Source organism: Salmo salar, chromosome ssa01 (assembly GCF_905237065.1).
Source record: "Salmo salar chromosome ssa01, Ssal_v3.1, whole genome shotgun sequence".
Lineage (NCBI taxonomy): Eukaryota > Metazoa > Chordata > Actinopteri > Salmoniformes > Salmonidae > Salmo > Salmo salar.
Window position 1 is genome coordinate 141,707,080 of NC_059442.1, and position 20,286 is coordinate 141,727,365.

Sequence of the window (20,286 nt, forward strand, 5' to 3'; positions counted from 1 at the left end):
TAGGGATTCTCAAATGTCATGAATGATTATAGAGTGAGAGATCTTCTTTCTGCTCATTGTCTGAATTGTTAAGTTCTTGCTCTGCATTCACAATCCACTGTTAACAGGATGCCCCTCTACCAGTGGCTCAATGCTGGGGAGCAGAATGTGTTCAGATGCCTCTTATCACAGACTCCTCAGGTTCATCATGCACATCCTAATGTCTGTCCTGTGCCCAGCACCCAGTTAGAGCCCCAGCGCATAGCACCCAGCCGGTCATCTGTGTGTGGTAACCATGGATTTATTCCATCTCTCTCTCTGTGGCTCTCATCACGATATGTATGCCCACAGTAGATCACAAAATAGCTTTGCAGTCTGCATTTCACCAGATTGCTCTGTCAGGGCTGTTGGCTTGACATAAGATACAAATAAAGAGCAAAACAATCAAGGATCAGTACTTTGCCAGGGTTCATTATATCACAGCATCCCTGTCTCCTGAATGGAATATTTAGCATAAACTCAGTAGGTTAGCCGACTACCAACAGCCCTGTCCTTTCTCTCGGGTATCACTATGGCCTCAGCAGATGATCAAAAGTCTCTCCCTGGCTTTCTCAGGCCCAGTGTCCGAGCTGAGGAGGTGTGTGGTGAGAGGGGCAAGGTGCTGAAACAGCTGAATTGGCCACACAATGAAGTCACCTCTATCTCTTCCCCTTTCTCTTTCCTTTGTTTCCACCTCTCTTCTGCAACTCTCTCTCTCTCCAGTTCTGGTAACATTGATGTGTCATCCAGATCCCTCTCAGGCTCCCAAACTCCCATTATTTGGGTATAATGAGCATAATCTGTTGTTGTAGTGCCTGTAAACAGTTTTATTTCAGCCCTTATTGGAAGCTTATCACAGCTACAATTTCCCTTCTTACTACAACATTGCAGGCAAAGATGGGTCAACTCTTATTGGAGAGTCTTGTTATTGAAAACAATGTCTTGAAATTGAAAGCAAAGCCTTGGTACTCCAGGAAATGAAAGGTAGGTAGTGCAGAGATGGACAATGTTATTGGCCTGGTCTTGATTAAAGATCTCAGTTCATATCGCTGCCTTTAATACCATAGTCAAATCACAGCTGCTGTGCAGTCCAGCACAATAGTGCAACCATGAAACGCTTTCTGAGAAATGTTCCTTCGATGTGACGTGGGGAGTTTAAAGAACAGGCAACACATACAGGTGTGAATGACTTTAGGGTTTGTAATGTGTTAAGTGTCTGTGTGTCCATGGAATAGCCTGAATGACTGAAATGTCTGTTCCTTTGACATGGTGATAGAAAGTCTGTTGTCTTGATTAGTTGTTGGTTTATTTAACACAGATCTGATCGACTCGCTCCCAATTCCCGATCTCGCTCTTTCCCCCATTGCCCACTTGTTTAAAAGATAAAGACATGTTCTCACGTTGGACCTGTCTGTTGTGTGTTCCAGAAGCTCTCCAGAGACCAGACTTTGAGCCCCAGGGTCTGACCGAAGCGGCCCGTTGGAACTCCAAAGAGAACCTGTTGGCCGGACCCAGCGAGAATGACCCCAACCTTTTTGTTGCGCTATACGACTTTGTGGCCAGTGGGGACAACACTCTCAGCATAACTAAAGGTAAGAGAATGTGTGTGAGTGCGTGTGTGACAGAAAGTTGCAATCAATTCCATCTAAATTCCTGTCAATTCAGGAATGGAATTGCATTACTGTGACTTGAAATGGAACAGTCCCCAGCTCTGCGCTGTGAGTCTGTCTCTGTGAGGGTACATTAGTTTTCCATCTGGGAAGCCATCAGAGAACCGTCCCTGTGCTCTGAAACGTTTAACAGTAAAACCGTCCATCATAGCCCAGAGAGCATCAACAGGCTGTGTGAAAATACTCCCTCTGGGCTTATTGTTGTCAGGGACCTGCCTTCGTCATGGGGTCAATGTGCAAAACGGCCCTTATCAGCGGTAGATAAACAGGACTGTGTGTGTGTGTGTGTGTGAGTGAACTGCTCGTGTTTTTATCTTCATTTAAAAGTTCTGACTGCGCTGAGATGGGTACAGTGTCCTCAGGGGGATGGGGAGGGTTTAGACTGACTGGAAAACCCGTTTCCTATCTCTCCTTGATTGTCAGCTAGGTCGAAAATATACAGGCTAGGACAACGTAATGATTCCATGCGTCAGCGTTAAAACAAAACAAATCATTGGACGAGCGCTGTTTCTACCTGCTAGCGCCGTTGCTAACTAGCATAGCTGGTCCCATTGTCGCAAAGAGCTCTTTCCACTGGAGCGGCTGGAACACAATGCAGCAGGCAGGAGAGAGGAGGAGAGAGAGATGCAGAAATTCATATTTAAATACCAGGAAATAAAAAGGCAAAATACGTTATGTAATAAGGCAATCTAAATCATTTGTGTCACTAAAGCTATATAAGGGTCGATTTTATACAGAAGTCTATAAAAAAATATTTAATTTAGGGCTTCTTACTAAACAAGTGGAGTTGGCATCGTACCTTCATATCTCCAAATTGAAAAGTACAGTTTTCATGTTAATGTTTAAAAATACATATATTATTAACTAATACACTTTTGCATTAAACTCTCTTGTGAATTGTAGTTTATGCTGAGTCTAAAACCAGGATCAGACAGTGATGTCAACCCTGCTAACCCCATAACCAATGGGAAAAAACCCAGTGTCACAATCTGAGTAAACATTACATTAGATACAGTGGATTAACCACTCTGGCTCAGTCTCAGAATAGTGAGTATGTGGCACTTTCATGTTGGTCTATGATGCAACTGGAAATGAACGTTAGCACAAGCTCAGCGCTAGCATTGTGTAGAATGTAGAACCTTTAGGATAGTAACTATGCTAGTCATTTATAACAACCAATCAACCATTCTATAGCAAGTCTCTTTTACATGTGACGTTTCTCCTTTAACCAGTAGAAATGTAGTTGGAGTGATGTCTATATAAACCGCCTACCGTACTCCTAAAAGGTCTCGTCTGTAGTGTAGAATCCCCCTGTAGTTTCCCCTGATTTCACCCTAATGGCATGTCCACCCGTGCTGCAGGAGAGAAGCTGCGAGTCCTGGGTTATAACCATAATGGGGAGTGGTGCGAGGCGCAGACCAACCACGGCCAGGGCTGGGTGCCCAGTAACTACATCACCCCGGTCAACAGCCTGGAGAAGCACAGCTGGTACCATGGGCCTGTGTCGCGCAACGCTGCTGAGTACCTGCTCAGCTCGGGCATCAACGGCAGCTTCCTGGTCAGGGAGAGCGAGAGCAGCCCCGGGCAGAGGTCTATCTCACTGCGCTACGAGGGACGCGTCTACCATTACAGGATCAACACGGCCTCCGACGGGAAGGTGAGGATATACAGTACACACACACCTCCTACCTCTACTCTATCACATCTTCATAAGTAAAAGTGCCCAGAAAGTACTTAAGTAAAAATACTTGAAAGTACTACTTAATTAGTTTTTTGGGGGTTGTCTTTACTTTATATTTTTGCCTACTTTTACTTCACTACATTTATACTTTATGGAAAATATTATACTTTTTACGCCATACATTTTCCCTGGCACACAAAAGTACTCGTTACATTTTGAATGCTTAGCGGGACAGGAAAATGGTCTAATTCACACACTTATCAAGAGAACATCCCTGGTCATCCCTACTGCCTCTGATCTGGCGGACTCACTAAACACATGCTTCATTTGTAAATTATGTCTGAGTGTTGGAGCATGCCTCTGGCTAGCCGTAAATAAAAATAAGAAAATTGTGCCGTATGGTTTGCTTAATATAAGTAGTTTGAAATGATTTATAGTTTTACTTTTGATACTTAAGTTTATTTTAGCAATTACATTTACTTTTGATACTTACATATATTTAAAACCAAATACTTTTAGACTTTTACTCAAGTAGGGTTGTACTGGTCAACATTTACTTAAGTCATTTTCTATTAAGGTACTTTTACTCAAGTATGACAATTGGGTACTTTTTCCAACGCTGCCAGAGACCTATGTCCCCAAGTCCTAAACATCCAGGGGTTTTTACCTCTCTCTCTGGTTAAGTGATTATTAAGTGATTATTGGAGGCAGCTGTAAGTGGCCTGACTGTCTCACTGAGCTCCTCTTAATGGGCTGTATAACCGCCCATTAAGCTGTGGCCAAGGCAGACAGTGGGCTTTAGTGGAGGTCTCCACAGAGCAGCTTACTGTACCCCCTCTGGGAAAGGCTCATTTAGAGAGGACACGGCAGGTCTAGAACTGGTTAAGGTTAGAGGCCTACGTTTCAACACTCTAAAATGGCCTCTCCTCTCCTTCATGACCACTGACCTCAATAGGTACCAGAAAGATGTTGAGGACCAAATCCAGGTGAAAATACAGTGAGTGGAAAAATTGGTACCTAATAGTTCATTATCAACCTATTATATTTTCAGCTGAACCAGCATCATCATTCATTGCAGAAGCCTGTCCGCTTGAAGGAAAGGAGGCTGTATATGACTATTAGGACACCCTGTTATTGTGCTATACCAACCGTTATTAGTGGTCAGGAGGAATGGAGACTGGGAAAGAAGTCGTAGGAGTATTAGGATAGTTAGTCTACCAGCTGTCTTCTCCCCTCTCTTAACCCAGCTGTCTTCTCCCCTCTCTTAACCCAGCTGTCTTCTCCCCTCTCTTAACCCAGCTGTCTTCTCCTCCTCTCTTAACCCAGCTGTCTTCTCCCCCTCTCTTAACCCAGCTGTCTTCTCCCCCTCTCTTAAACCAGCTGTCTTCTCTCCTCTCTTAAACCAGCTGTCTTCTCCCCCTCTTAACCCAGCTGTCTTCTCCCCCCCTCTTAACCCAGCTGTCTTCTCCCCCTCTCTTAACCCAGCTGTCTTCTCCCCCTCTCTTAACCCAGCTGTCTTCTCCCCCTCTCTTAACCCAGCTGTCTTCTGCCCCTCTCTTAACCCAGCTGTCTTCTCCCCCTCTCTTAACCCAGCTGTCTTCTCCCCCTCTCTTAACCCAGCTGTCTTCTCCCCCCTCTCTTAACCCAGCTGTCGTCTCCCCCTCTCTTAACCCAGCTGTCGTCTCCCCCTCTCTTAACCCAGCTGTCTTCTCCCCCTCTCTTAACCCAGCAGTCTTCTCCCCCTCTCTTAACCCAGCAGTCTTCTCCCCCTCTCTTAACCCAGCAGTCTTCTCCCCTCTCTTAACCCAGCAGTCTTCTCCCCTCTCTTAACCCAGCTGTCTTCTCTCCTCTCTTAACCCAGCTGTCTTCTCCTCCTCTCTTAACCCAGCAGTCTTCTCCCCTCTCTTAACCCAGCAGTCTTCTCCCCTCTCTTAACCCAGCAGTCTTCTCCCCTCTCTTAACCCAGCAGTCTTCTCCCCTCTCTTAACCCAGCAGTCTTCTCCCCTCTCTTAACCCAGCAGTCTTCTCCCCTCTCTTAACCCAGCTGTCTTCTCCCCTCTCTTAACCCAGCTGTCTTCTCCCCTCTCTTAACCCAGCTGTCTTCTCCCCCTCTCTTAACCCAGCTGTCTTCTCCCCCTCTCTTAAACCAGCTGTCTTCTCCCCCTCTCTTAACCCAGCTGTCTTCTCCCCTCTCTTAACCCAGCTGTCTTCTCCCCCTCTCTTAACCCAGCTGTCTTCTCCCCTCTCTTAACCCAGCTGTCTTCTCCCCTCTCTTAACCCAGCTGTCTTCTCCCCCTCTCTTAACCCAGCAGTCTTCTCCCCTCTCTTAACCCTAGCGTCTGTCAGGCCAGCTGAGGTAAACCACCTCCACCGCAGGACAGCTGCCATCCTTTCTATGTCATACGCATCCCAGCATTCCTCACTGCACAGAGGTGAGCGAGTGGAACGGCATGCACGAGAGGAATGCTCCAAACGACCTCTCTGTTCCACACCAGACCAGCACGTGCACACAAACACACACACGTAGACAAAATGACACACACACACACTGGTCTCGTGTGTGTGTGTGTGTGTGTGTGTTAAAGTATGAATCTTCCACCCTCCCTACCCCCTGCAGTTCCGCTATCTCCCACTGCTCACATTCAGCCGTCTGGAATGCAGACTTTCCAATATGTGTACCTCTCCTGTCTGTGGAACACTCCTCATATCACCCCCATACAACACAGACTGGGTGATTGACAGTATTCTGATCAGCCCAGATTCTTGTGTTAATGAAACTGAGCTCCCACTGGGATGGTTTTTACTGAGACAGGCCCTGATAAGTGGTCAAGTTGGAGCTTTAAGCTGAATGTGAGGTAGTTGAACAACGGAACAGGCCTCTTTATTGTTCAAGACCTTCGGATGCTGCTCTTTTCAGCTTCTTTCACGACCTACCTACTCAGTTAGTACCTACTTACATTATCTCCATTTACATTCTGTTATAAACTCTGGAAATCCATCCATTTATGAAGATATGAAGAGTGCAGAATGTTTCCACAGTGGAACACAGGATCTGGGACTGTGGTCTTATATAAGACATGGACAATGGAAAAGACTGTGTTCAGTCAGCCTTGACCAATATCTCTCGCCAGAGATCATCTGCAGCTGGAAAGTGCTTTTCTTGCTCTCCATGCGTTCTGAGCGTGCTGCTTTTCCACATATTATCATATCCAGCCAGTTCAGTTGGTTCATATTACAGAATCATTTATCTATCCTCTTTGGTGTTCATCTATTAGACACTTTAATGTAAAGTTACCTATTTAACGTCTATGTAACTCGAGCTGGATTTAAACCCGCATCTCCAGTGTTGCTCCAACCAACCTCTCACTCCCAAGGTCATTGAATCTCCTTTCTGTTATGGGCTTAACAGTCATAGAATCTAAACTGGAAATTGTCTCTTCCCTCTTCTCCCTTTCCCCAGCTATATGTGTCGTCTGAGAGTCGATTCAACACCCTGGCAGAGCTGGTTCACCACCACTCCACGGTAGCCGATGGCCTCATCACCACGCTGCACTACCCGGCGCCCAAACGCAACAAGCCCACCATCTACGGCGTGTCGCCCAACTACGACAAGTGGGAGATGGAGCGCACCGACATCACCATGAAGCACAAGCTGGGCGGGGGCCAGTACGGAGAGGTCTACGAGGGGGTCTGGAAGAAGTACAGCCTCACCGTGGCCGTCAAGACCCTCAAGGTACATGTCTCAGGGGGTTTGTTGGGAGTCTAGGGAGTGAGATTAAACCAGCAGAATGAGTTGACGACAGTGTTTTTTACATTTTATTTGTCACGTACACCGGATAGGTGCAGTGAAATGTGTTGTTTTACAGGGTCAGTCATAGTAGTACGGGCCCCTGGAGATAATTATGGTTAAGTGCCTTGCTCAAGGGCACATCTACATTTAAGTCATTTAGCAGACGCTCTTATCCAGAGCGACTTACAAATTGGTGCATTCACCTTATGATATCCAGTGGAACAACCACTTTACAATAGTGCATCTAAATCTTTTAAGGGGGGGGGGGTTAGAAGGATTACTTTATCCTATCCCAGGTATTCCTTAAAGAGGTGGGGTTTCAGGTGTATCCGGAAGGTGGTGATTGACTCCGCTGTCCTGGCGTCGTGAGGGAGCTTGTTCCACCATTGGGGTGTCAGAGCAGCGAACAGTTTTGACTGGGCTGAGCGGGAACTGTGCTTCCGCAGAGGTAGGGAGGCCAGCAGGCCAGAGGTGGATGAACGCAGTGCCCTTGTTTGGGTGTAGGGCCTGATCAGAGCCTGAAGGTACGGAGGTGCCGTTCCCCTCACTGCTCCGTAGGCAAGCACCATGGTCTTGTAGCGGATGCGAGCTTCAACTGGAAGCCAGTGGAGAGAGCGGAGGAGCGGGGTGACGTGAGAGAACTTGGGAAGGTTGAACACCAGACCTAGTCGCTCAGGTATTCGAACCAGCGACCTTTCGGTTACTGGCCCAACGCTCTAACCGCTAGGCTACCTGCCACCCTAACGTAGTGCTGTAGTCAATATTGTCTGTAGTAGTCTGTTTTTGTTTATTTTTTATGTATTTTTTGTAGTAGTTAATAGTGCAGTTGTCAATATTGTCTTTTAGCTGCTGTCTTAGTTAGTTGGAAAATAACAGTGGAGTTTCAGGATGGTGGGATGGGAACTGTGCTGAGTATACCACTACCTGGTGTAGAACAGAAGAAGGTTACCCATTTTAGACATCTGCTGAGCAAACACACTTATGCTTCTATAGGTAGTTCCATGTAGAAGCATGTGAAGCTAGCCATGCCTATAGTCTACAGTGCCATCATAGTATTCACACCCTTTGACTTTTTCCACATTTTGTTACAGCCTGGATTTAAAATGGATTACATTTAGATTGTTGGTCACTGGCCTACACACAATACCCCATAGTGTCAAAGAGGAATTGTGTTTTTTGAAATGATAAATTAATGAAAAATTAAAAGCTGAAATGGCTTGAGTCAATAAATATTCAAACCCTTTCTTATGGCAAACCTAAATAAGTTCAGGAGTAAAAAGATTGCTGAACATGTCACATAATAAGTTGCATGGGCTTGTGTGCAATAATTGTGTTTAACATAGTTGTTTAATGACTACCTCATCTCTCTACCCCACACATACAATTATCTGTAAGGTCCCTCAGTCGAGCAGTGAATGTCAAACACAGATTCAACCACAAAGACCAGGGAGGTTTTCCAATGCCTCACAAAGGCACCTATTGGTAGATGAGTAAAATAAATAAATTAAAAAGCAAACACTGAATATCCCTTTGAGCATGGTGAAGTTATTAATTACACTTTGGATGGTATATCAATTCACCCTGTCACTACAAAGATACAGGCGTCCTTCCTAACTCAGTTACCGAAGAGGAAGGAAGCTGCTCAGGGATTTCACCATGAGGCCAATGGTGACTTTAAAACAGTTCTCCCCTATCAAAGCCATTAAACTCTGAGTATGGATCAACAACATTGTAGTTACTTCACATTACTAACCTAATAAACAAAGTGAAAAGACAGAAGCCTTTACAGAATAAAGATATTCCAAAACATGCATCCTGTTTGTATTAAAGTAATACTGCAAAAAAGGTGGCAAAGCAATTCACTTTTTGTCCTGAATATAAAGTGTTATGTTTGGGGCAAATCCTATATAACACAGTACAGAGTACCACTCTGCATATTTTCAAGCATAGTGCTGGCTGCATCATGTTATATGTTTGCTTGTAATCATTAAGGAATGTGGAGTTTTTCAGGATAAAAAAGAAAGGGAATGGAGTTAAGCAACATCCTAGAGGAAAACCTGGTTCAGTCTGCTTTCCACCAGACACTAGGAGATTAATTCACCTTTCAGCAGGACAATAACCTAAAACACAAGGCCAAATCTACATGGGAGTTGCTTACCAAGAAGACGGCTTTCTGAAGGCAGTGTAGATGTAGCTAACTGTTTGAATATATGTTCTCCTGATGTGTGTGGTTGACCCTCTGTTCTCACCCACTCAGGAGGACACCATGGAGGTGGAGGAGTTCCTAAAGGAGGCTGCTGTCATGAAGGAGATCAAACACCCCAACCTGGTACAGCTACTGGGTGAGTTACTGGGTTATGTCTCAGGCTGCGTCTCAAATAGCACCCTACTCCCTTTATATTGCACTACTTTTAACTAGAGCCTAAATTGTGTCTCTTCGTGAAATGCCACACTGTACTGCCATTGTCAGTGCTGTGACTAACTCTGCCTCTCTCTCTCTGCCAGGCGTGTGCACGCGGGAGCCCCCGTTCTACATCATCACAGAGTTCATGACCCATGGCAACCTGCTGGACTACCTGAGGGAGTGTAACAGGGAGGAGGTGAATGCTGTGGTGCTGCTCCACATGGCCACGCAGATCTCCTCCGCCATGGAGTACCTGGAGAGGAAGAACTTCATCCACAGGTGAGACATGACACGAGCTTAACCTCAGTTTCTCTCTCTTCCCATTTCTTACCTTTCACTAACCTCCCCTGCCCCTCACTCTTGCCTATCATTTGTCCTCCCCCAGACAGAAATATCATATGTGTGCTGTTGCTGTGAGATTGACTTTGCCCCAGCATGTTTTATTATGGCCTAGAAGATATGATTTATGTCCTCTTGTCGATTCCCCAATTTGCTTTTAATTGTCAAGCTTGTTGAAACTCAGCTTCATGCTCAAGTGCCCACGTAACAGACAACACCTAAAGACATAGATATGAGAAGAGAATTGCCATCCTAAATAAATACATACCACTGCCTTTGACATCATGCTCCTCTGTCTTCGCTCTGTGCTCCAGGGACCTGGCAGCCCGTAACTGTCTGGTGGGGGAGAACCACCTGGTGAAGGTGGCAGACTTCGGGCTGAGCAGGCTGATGACGGGGGACACGTACACGGCCCACGCTGGGGCCAAGTTCCCCATCAAGTGGACCGCCCCGGAGAGCCTGGCCTACAACAAGTTCTCCATCAAATCTGACGTCTGGGGTGAGTTTGAAGATCACACAGTAACTCAATGACAAATGTATTTCTGATATTTACAATTACTTATGTCATTGTGATTACAATGTCATGAACATAGTCTTGTTTTGGCATGCAAATAGACTCATCTCTGTACTTTGTTATCCCAAACTCCCAGCGTTCGGAGTGTTGCTGTGGGAGATCGCCACCTATGGGATGTCTCCGTACCCTGGCATAGACCTCTCCCAGGTGTATGAGCTCCTAGAGAAGGACTACCGCATGGACCGGCCGGAGGGCTGCCCAGAGAAGGTCTACCAGCTCATGAGGGCCTGTGAGTACACATACATCTGTCTATGGCTAAATGGCACAGCCTGGCTTTTCAAAGTAGTTCTCTAACTACCTTCATCATGTTTTGTTTGTTTAATGTCTACTGGAATGAAGTCATTGAGTGCTTAATGACTAACTCCACTGAACAAGAATATAAACGCAACATGTAAAGTGTTGGTCCCATGTTTCATGAGTTGAAATAAAAGATCCCAGAAATGTTCCATACGCACAAAGATTATTTCTATCAAATTTTGTTCACATCCCTGTCAATATAATATATAATCCATCCACCTGACAGGTGTGGCATATCAAGTAGCTGATTAAACAGCATGATCATTGCTGGGGACAATAAAAGGCCACTCTAAAATGTGCCGTTTCGTCACACAACAACATGCCACCGATGTCTCAAGTTTTGAGGGAGTGTGCAATTGGCATGCTGACTGCAGGAATGTCCACCAGAGCTGTTGCCAGAGAATGTTAATTTCTCTACCATAAGCCACCTCCAACGTCAGTTTAGAGAATTTGGTAGTACGTCCTACCGGCCTCACTATCCACAGACCATGTGTATGGCGTCGTGTGGGGGAGCGGTTTGCTGATGTCAACATTGTGACAGTGCAGTTATGGTATGGGCAGGCATAAGCTACAGACAACGAACACAGTTGCATTTTATCAATAGCAATTTGAGTGCACAGAGATACTGTGATGAGATCCTGAGGCCCATTGTCGTGCCATTCATCCGACTGCCATCACCATGTTTCAGCATGATAATGCACAGCCCCATGTCGCAATGATCTGTACACAATTCCTGGAGGCTGTAATTGTCCCAGTTCTTCCATGGCCTGCATACTCACAAGACATTGTCACCAATTGAGCATGTTTGGGATGCTCTGGATCGATGTGTACGACAAAGTTCCAGTTCCCACCAATATCCAGCAACTTCGCACAGCCATTGAAGAGGAGTGGGACAACATTCGTACAGGCCCAAATTAACAGCCTGATTAACTCTATGTGAAGGAGATGTGTCGCGCTGCATGAGGCAAATGGTGGTCACGTCAGATACTGACTGGTTTTCTGATCCATGCCCCTACCTTTTTTTTAAGGTATTTGTGACCAATAGATGCATATCTCTATTCCCAGTAATGGGAAATACATAGATTAGGGCCTAATTTATTATTTTAATTTACTTATTTCCTTCTATATCCCTGTAACTCAGTAAAATCTTAGAAATTGTTGCATGTTGTGTTTCTTTTTGTTCAATATAGTTGAAACACGTCTGCCAATATTGAAAAATCCCTGAATGTGAAATAACCAGACACATTCATATCATGCAGACAGTTTTCTGATTGGTACCAAACCTCATTTCCTGTTCTCTCCCTCTCTCCCAGGCTGGAAGTGGAACCCTACCGAGCGGCCCTCCTTTGCTGAGACCCACCAGGCCTTTGAGACCATGTTTCAGGAGTCCAGCATCTCTGATGGTGAGTGTCCTTATGTAGTCACAATTACACACGTTATAGCTGAATTTAAGACAACTATAACTCTTCAATTTGAGGTGTTATCTGTAGGTTGTGTGCTAGATCAAACCAGATTGAGAGAGAATAGCTTTTAAGCACTTCCAGACAATATTTGGGTCAGTAATCTTTCAGCTTAGAGGAGTTAATTTGCCATCTGTTTTCCAGGTGCTGTACTCCAGAGTGGTTTCAGGGTTATAAGAGCAAGAAGTATGTTAATACACTGTGTGTGTGTGTTTGTCATGTGACAGAGGTGGAGAAGGAGTTGGGTAAGAAAGGGAAGAAGGTGGTGCTGGGCCCCATGCAGCAGGCTCCACAACTGCCCACCAAGACCAGGACCCTCCGTAGGAACGTGGACCGAGATGGAGACAGCCCTGGTGAGACTCGCCTAACATACCCCTCTTCTCAATGCATTGCACCCTTAAGTGTTTTTAACCCATATTTAACAGATGTCAAAAGAGCGTTGGGACAATTTATTGGTGATTTTCGTACTATATTTGACCTACTATACTTTTCCAGTGATTTGGCTGTGTTGAGTGTTGTTCAAACAACTGATGATTTGCATGCCTGTGTGTTCACCCAGACGCCGTGGAGCCGGAGGTGGCCGTGTCCCCCATGCTCCCAAGGAAAGAGCGTCCGTTCCTGGACAGCAACCTGAACGAGGACGACCGCCTGCTACCCAAAGACAAGGACAAGTCCCGCAACAGCCTCTTCAACCTCATCAAGAAGAAGAAGAAGACAGCGCCTGCCCCGCCCAAACGCAGCAGCTCTTTCAGGGAGATGGACGGACACCCGGAGAGACGGGGGCTGGCGCCCGACCACCGAGACAACGACTTTAACAACGGCTCCTTCAGTGATACACATACCAACGATCCCAACAAGGTTCTGGGTGCTAACAACAACGGGGCAGGGGGTATTACCAATGGGGCGCCCACCTACCCGGGCCCCCTGTTCCCCCCGCATCATGCCAGGAAGAAGTGTACGCCGGTGGTGCCCAGTGTAAGTGGTAAGACTGCCACCACTCCACCCAGCGAGGAGGATATAGTATCTAACTCGAAACGTTTCCTGCGCTCCTCCTCGGCCTCCAGCATGTCCCCAGGCTCGGATCGCACTGAGTGGAAGTCGGTCACGCTGCCCCGTGACCTGCACAAAGGCCATTTTGACTCGGGCACCTTCGGGGGGAAGCCCGCCCTGCCCCGCAAGAGGGCCAACGAGAAGCCAGAGATCAGCATCCCTCGCATGGGCACCCTCACCCCCCCACCCCGCCTGCCCAAGAAGACAGAGGATCCATCAGATGAGGTGTTTAAGGATGCGGAGTCCAGCCCCCAGACCCTGACGCCCAAGCTTAGTAGGAGGCTTCCAGGGCAGGGGCTAGACAGCTCCAAGACCAGCGCCCTGCAGGCCGAGCTGCTCAAGCCCAACGTGTTTCCCACTCTGGGGGCAGCTGGGGACGAGTGCAGGGCCCGCCGCCACAAACACAACCTGGACTCCTCCGGTCCCAGGGAGAGAGGAAAGTTCCAGAAGCCCAAGCCTGCTCCCCCTCCACCCCCGCCCTCCAGTGCCAAGTCAGGCAAGATCTCCCGCAGCCCCACTCAGGAGCTCCCCTCTCCCACAGACACCAAAGCCAAGGCCTCAGACTCCCACAACCCATCCAGCCCCAGTGACCAAGCTCGCTCTCTCCTGGAGGGCCACAAGAAACTCAGCCTCAGCACCTCCTCTAAACCACAGCCGTCAAAGACCTCCTCTTCCTCAGTGTCTGGCTCCACCTCCAGCCCCCTGGGTTTCTCCTCCCCAGGAGACCAGACCTCTCCCACAGCCTTCATCCCCCTCATGAACACCCGACGCTCCCTGAGGAAGACGCGTGCGCCCCCAGAGCGCCAGCCCAACTCTGCCATCACCAGGGAGATGGTTCTGGAGGGCACAGAGCTGCTGCGCACTGCCATCGGACGCAACTCTGAGCAGACAGGCAGCCACAGCGCCGTGCTGGAGGCGGGCAAGAACCTGTCCAAGTACTGCGTGAGCTACGTGGAGTCCATCCAGCAGATGAGGAACAAGTTTGCCTTCCGCGAGGCCATCAACAAGCTGGAGAGCAGTCTGCGCGAGCTGCAGATCTGCCCTGCTGCCACTGGGGGTGCCAGCGGAGCGCAGCAGGACTTCAGCAAGCTGCTCTCGTCTGTCAAAGAGATCAGTGACATCGTTCAGAGGTAGCGGAGAGGAGGCCACACTGACTGGAAGAAAAAGCAGAACTTTAATGAACCTAACCTCCCCCCTTCTCTCTCACTGCATGTAATGTTCCATAGTCGTGTCTCCTACACTGTGGTCATGCTGAACTCACGTTGAGGTGGAGCACAGGGCATGCTACAGTGCCACTGGACAGTTTGAGCATGATGCACACTTTGGAGAAATAGATTTTATGCAGCCTTACAGGATGTCGGAGGACACTTCAAACACTAAAGACTGTGGTTACCATGCTCAGAATCAAAGGAACATTCAGATTTTCGATGAGTTTTTCCTCATGTGTTTTGTCTGAAAGCCTTAACTATAAATGCAAGTTCAATTTGGCCTTAACCAGAGGCCTGGGCCCAATTCTGCATCACGTCACCTTTTCATTAATCATTTTCTATATGATCATGTCTTTTTTTATGACACTATAGACAAAAAGCATATCACATTCTTTCCTTTACTGGCAGAGTTGCGAATGTGCCACAAACTTAAAGCCTCATATGGCTTAGGATGCCTTCCAGTTCTGTGGAGACAAACAGCCAAAGCGTACACACGTCTTGTTTCCATCCAGAAATAATGGGGAGTGTCTGGAAGTGCACATTGTCTCTCCACCTCATTTACCTTTTTCCCCCTCAGCTTGCGACATCACCCTTCATGGCAGATCTCTGTGGTGTGATATGACTGTGTCAGTATTGACTGAATGGATGCTAGTAGCAGTAATGCAGCACTGTGCCATAGAGGAAAGAAGCAAAGTGAGCTGGAAGACTACCTGGGAACATTTGTTTCTGTGCACAGGATCTGAATAGAGTGCCTTAAAAACACTATCAATGTAACTCCCAAAGCCAAACTAAAACAGAGCAATATGGCCTTATAAATATTTATGTGGATGAGGAAAATAGTAATGTTTCTCCTTCAGGCACATGATTGTCATATTCCATACTGAACACTACTGGAGAGGGACCAGGGAACTCCAACTTAACTCTGATGGATCTGAATGTTGTTTCCATCTTGTCCGACCATTTTATTACATTCAACACACACCACTTACAAACCTCACAAAAGCCTTCTGTAGTTGGATGGACATCATGTTTTAATGTATGGAGGACGCATCACTTGCTTTGTCTTACGAGAAATGACCAGATATACAGTGAGAAACTGACCATTGTTCATTATGGGACAGTTATTTCTTACCAAACCAATGAAATGCCACTGTGTAGTCAGGGGGTGACTAAGATATTCCTATGTGTTTTCTACTTTAAATAATGTATTTCTTTTCAGTATTAGTTTGTGCTGTTCCCCACACCCTTGCCCTGACTGACTGCGATGCCTGAGGACGACATCAACCTGCCTTTACTTCACGGTACTGTTCATGTATTTTTTTATTCCCCCCTCCATAAAAATCATGCCACTACTTAGATTTCTTTTTTTGTGTCCGAGCCACCTCACAATTTTGTAGACTTATTTTGCTCTCCTTTGTAAATACATATTTTCTTTCTCCCTGTAACCTTGGTGCAATTTGTTGCATTAAAATGCAAAGCAATTTTGCTACTTGAAACCCATCAATTGAATCTGTTCTTACTCTACTTACATGTTTACGTGCACAATGTGACAAGAATGACAAGCAGTACAACAGGTTATGTATAATGTATTTTCTGTCTAGAGCATTTTGTCATTAAAATCATATACACGCAAGAATGCTTTTAAATGTTAGCACAGCTCCTTCAAAATGTATACATGTTCATTTTATAACGTAGGAGGACCCATCTCTAGACCCTCCCACCAGCCAATTCCCATGCCCCAAAATTAAGACAGCAATGCATCATGTTACCATTGGTGTATTAAAATGAGTTAGGGTGATGGCACCCTATCCCCTTAATAATCCCGCCTCCGACATTGGGGAGGGGACCACTCAATGTAGAAGCAATTTTTTATACTTTGGTCATAGTTTTATCCAATTTCATTAAACATTACATGGTGCCTAAGAAATACATGGAGAGAAAAAAACCTAACTAAAAAACAGTGACATTCTCCACTCCAGCTCCTACAAGCAAGAGTTGAGTGGAATCGACAAAGCACTAGTTTGTACACTCCCCCCCCCCTCTACCCAGAGACTGAGGATGAAGAGTGAAGAAACAAAACAATGGAACCACCAGATAGCACTAGTGAGTGTCTGTCCAAACACATTTATTCATAGAAACTATGGGCTCAATTCAATCTAATCCGCATAGCGGTTGTTGTGGTGGTGTCGGAGGTTTAACTGCGTTAGATCTGTCAAATCCACAAGCGGCTCCGGGCATTGCCATTGGCTACACAGAGCTGCATTAAGATGCAACTTGTTTAGAAGTTCATACATTGGAATGTGAGATGTAATCTACACCTTGATTTGACAGATTGAAATGAATTCTAATCTGAGTGATTATTTCTTTATAGCCAACACTTTCTCCTTATGAACTTCAATGCGAATGGGATGGGTGTGGCGTCATGACAATGATCAAGAGCACCTGCTCACTGATTTGACAGCTCAAACATCAGCTATGCTTTTAGTCTCTCACTGGCCAATGTTACAGAATTCCCAAGCATGAAATACACACCCTCAGCATGTTTATCTTCAATCTCTGGGCTTGCCAATCCTCCAAATAGCATGGTCACCTACAGATGTACAGAAATTGAGCTTGAAACAATTCAGAATAAGTATTCCCATTTGGGGCATGTTGCTTGGTGTTGTTACTATACAAGCCTGTGGGGAGAGTGGGCGAGGGACCACAGGTGTAGGGTTAAGATGCCCCTTAACATTGATTTGGGGTCAGTTTGAATTACTCACCTCAATAGTTAAGGTAAGGACTGGAATAGGGTAAGCTGATCACAGCAGGTAGCCTAGTGGTTAGAGCGTTGGGCCAGTAACCGAAAGGCTGCTAGTTCAAATCCCTGAGCGACTAGGTGAAAAGAAATCTACCAATCTGTCTTTGAGCAAGGCACTCAACCCTAATTGCTCCAGGATCCCTGGCTGTGACACCACTCTCCAAGGGTGTCTCAGGATATACAAAAAATAACATCTACCTGGTTACACCAGTTACCATGTTCTCCACAAAAATATCACCATATTGTAAAAGTTTGTTTATTTGACAGCAGTATGTAGCGCAAGCGCAGCAAAGTAAAGATTAAACAGTAATAATATTAACCATAACAATAAGGCAACAAACGACGACAAAGAAAATGCTGGTCAGGACAGACAGATTCTATTGATATGGTCGGGGGGAAGAGGAGGAAGTTGGTGCAATGAAACTGATGATCTAAAGGAAAACGTGTTTTGTTTTCTTAAGTGTCATTAACTTAGTTAAAGAAATCCCTTCCCTGCACAGTGACACTGTACTGGCAGGAAAACACCCAGAGCCTTTCCTGTGACGTCATATAGGGAGAAAGACAAGTAGGTAGAGGCGTTTCAGGGGAATTCCAGGTCTCTTGTCTCTCTACTACACTAGTGTTGCCACTCTGAGGTGTACTGTGGGATTCCATCTCTGCCTAGTATCAGAGCTTTACCATAAGGACCAGGGGGGAAAGCTTTGGGTAGAGACAGTGGATACCTGTTCTAGACCAGGTCGAACAACTGGACCACACACACACACACACACACACACACACACACACACACACACACACACCGCTAATAGTGATCAGTAGCGGGTCGCGTCATACATTACATCATTTCTTTCACTAACCATCTCCTCCCCCGGAAGAGACCAAGCCATCGAGGGAAATATTTTACTCATTCACATTTTAGTTCAATTAAAATAGTCCTAGATCATTAAACCATGCAGGAGTGATGCAGGGGGAGAGATGCAGAGACTGTAGATAAGTCAATGTCAGTGGAGGTTAGACTATACAGGCTTGGTTGGTTTCAGATGTGGTAGATGAGACTTGATTGATAATATAGAAGCTATAAAAGGAAACGTTAAAAAAGTATTTCTTCAGGTTTACCCATCTATGTGTCAGTAAACCATGTCTTTATATATGTAAATGTGTGTGGAACTGGAATCCCATGGCAGAGGAGCTGGACTGAATGGTGCAGAGGAGGAGAGGAAGAGAAGGAACAAGAGAAAGACGTGAAGACAACAACCAAGTGAAAAGGTGGAGGAGGAGGAGGATGCACAGACCGGAAAAGAGGAGTGAGAGAATAACAGGGAGAGAAGGAGGGGGGCAGTGGGACGTACACTACTACAGAACCCAGACCAGCCAACCCATCCCTTGTTCCCTCCCTCCATCCGTGTCCCACACTCATGCAGTCCCAGTGGAGTGGGGAGGGGATGATGGAGGATGAGGAAAGAGAGAGGGGGGGTGGAGAAGGACAGAGAGAGAGAGGCATTGGTCATTAGCAGCCGCAGCCTTCCCTCTGGGGCTGTGGTTCGTTGGATAGTGGGCCTCCCTGGGGGGCGGAAGGCTTGTGTTGGACACCTGACTCTGCAGCGTTCAGGTCCAGACTGCCATCCTGGATGTTCTGGTAGATCTTCTTAGCCGCCTCCAGAAAGGCATCCTCCACATTCTCACCCCTGGGGAGAGGACACAGTCAGTCACACACGGTTAGGAACACGGCAGAGCATTTCAGCACATTGAAAATGGGAGGTAAAAGCAGGCAGAATGTACAGAGGTCAGTTAACTTACGTTTTGGCGCTGGCTTCCAGGAATAAGAGACCTGTAACACAAGGAATGGAGTGAGACTACTGCAGTTCCCCAACCACCCTGCTCACTCATAACTACACTCATCGCTCTCCTATGAATCTCCGTGCATGTGCCACTCCCTCCTCTTTCTCCCTCTATCAGAGACGAGTTGCTATTTTTCATCTCTCCATCCCTCCTATCTGGAGGAGTCTGTTCTTCCCCATACCCCTCTTGCTCTCCTTCCGATCACCAAGGCCAGCATTCTCTGATCCGTGGTAGAGCCGCATTACAGCGATCACCAAGGCCAGCATTCTCTGATCCGTGGTAGAGCCGCATTACAGCGATCAGCAAGGCCAGCATTCTCTGATCCGTGGTAGAGCCGCATTACAGCGATCAGCAAGGCCAGCATTCTCTGATCCGTGGTAGAGCCGCATTACAGCGATCACCAAGGCCAGCATTCTCTGATCCGTGGTAGAGCCGCATTACAGCGCAATTCACATTTAAAGGTCATTTCTAATTGAGCCGGAATCTGCAGCGTTTACCTTGAACGTGGTAATATTGCCTTTAAAAGCTGCGTTGTCTACATTCACAATCAGGTTGAATCCCAGCTCAAGTGAGAGGGCATTATCACACAGCCAATTCCATAGAGAGAGTTTTACTCTTCTTCCATCTCTCTCAATCCTTCTCGGTTTCCGACTCACCGTTCTCCTCAGCAAACTGCTTGGCCTCCTCATACGTGACGTCCCTCTGGGCTTCCAGGTCTGCTTTGTTACCTATAAGAATGATCACCTGGGGAGGAGAGAACGAGTCATGTCAGTCCTCCAGGCACCAAACATCAACAGTAGCAGCCTCACTACTCACCTATACGTCACTTATAGGCAGAAAAGGACATGATTCAGCTCGCTCACTTCACCCAGTGTCTTAGAGAGCTCGTATAACTTAGTATTGGTGTGAAAAATTGATTTAGCAATATATACTGTATCGGCTAAACACCATGAAAGATACAGATATTGCTATACCATTTCCAATGCATCTGGGAACTAGACATGTATCCTTTTCCAACATGAGACTCTGTTGTCTGAGTACAAACTAGCTGACTGAGTTTAGGATGTTGCCTTTGTATAAACACCCTAAAAGCATATTCTGCACTGTAAATGAAAGCATACATTTTGTCAAAATCCAATTTAGAGATGCACAGGGC

General features: G+C 46.4%; 2 protein-coding genes across 4 annotated transcripts in view; one reads left to right on the plus strand and one right to left on the minus strand.

Annotated features, from left to right (window-relative positions):
- Positions 1 to 15,991, plus strand: part of LOC106566947 (tyrosine-protein kinase ABL1) — a 64,876-nt gene extending 48,885 nt beyond the window's left edge. For all 3 annotated transcript variants that reach the window (XM_014135631.2, XM_014135641.2, XM_014135647.2), the window contains 10 exons: positions 1,446 to 1,610; positions 3,050 to 3,345; positions 6,830 to 7,102; positions 9,417 to 9,501; positions 9,665 to 9,842; positions 10,217 to 10,401; positions 10,553 to 10,705; positions 12,087 to 12,176; positions 12,461 to 12,586; positions 12,793 to 15,991. In XM_014135631.2, the coding sequence (XP_013991106.2) occupies positions 1,446 to 1,610; positions 3,050 to 3,345; positions 6,830 to 7,102; positions 9,417 to 9,501; positions 9,665 to 9,842; positions 10,217 to 10,401; positions 10,553 to 10,705; positions 12,087 to 12,176; positions 12,461 to 12,586; positions 12,793 to 14,417 (3,176 nt within the window). In that variant the 3' untranslated portion in view covers positions 14,418 to 15,991. The remainder of the gene's footprint in view (positions 1 to 1,445; positions 1,611 to 3,049; positions 3,346 to 6,829; positions 7,103 to 9,416; positions 9,502 to 9,664; positions 9,843 to 10,216; positions 10,402 to 10,552; positions 10,706 to 12,086; positions 12,177 to 12,460; positions 12,587 to 12,792) is intronic.
- Positions 15,992 to 17,533: 1,542 nt separating this feature from the next.
- Positions 17,534 to 20,286, minus strand: part of LOC100195252 (RAB14, member RAS oncogene family) — a 22,935-nt gene continuing 20,182 nt past the window's right edge. The window contains 3 exon segments of the mRNA NM_001140281.1: positions 17,534 to 18,976; positions 19,089 to 19,119; positions 19,787 to 19,874. Coding sequence (NP_001133753.1) covers positions 18,799 to 18,976; positions 19,089 to 19,119; positions 19,787 to 19,874 — 297 coding nt within the window. The 3' untranslated portion in view covers positions 17,534 to 18,798.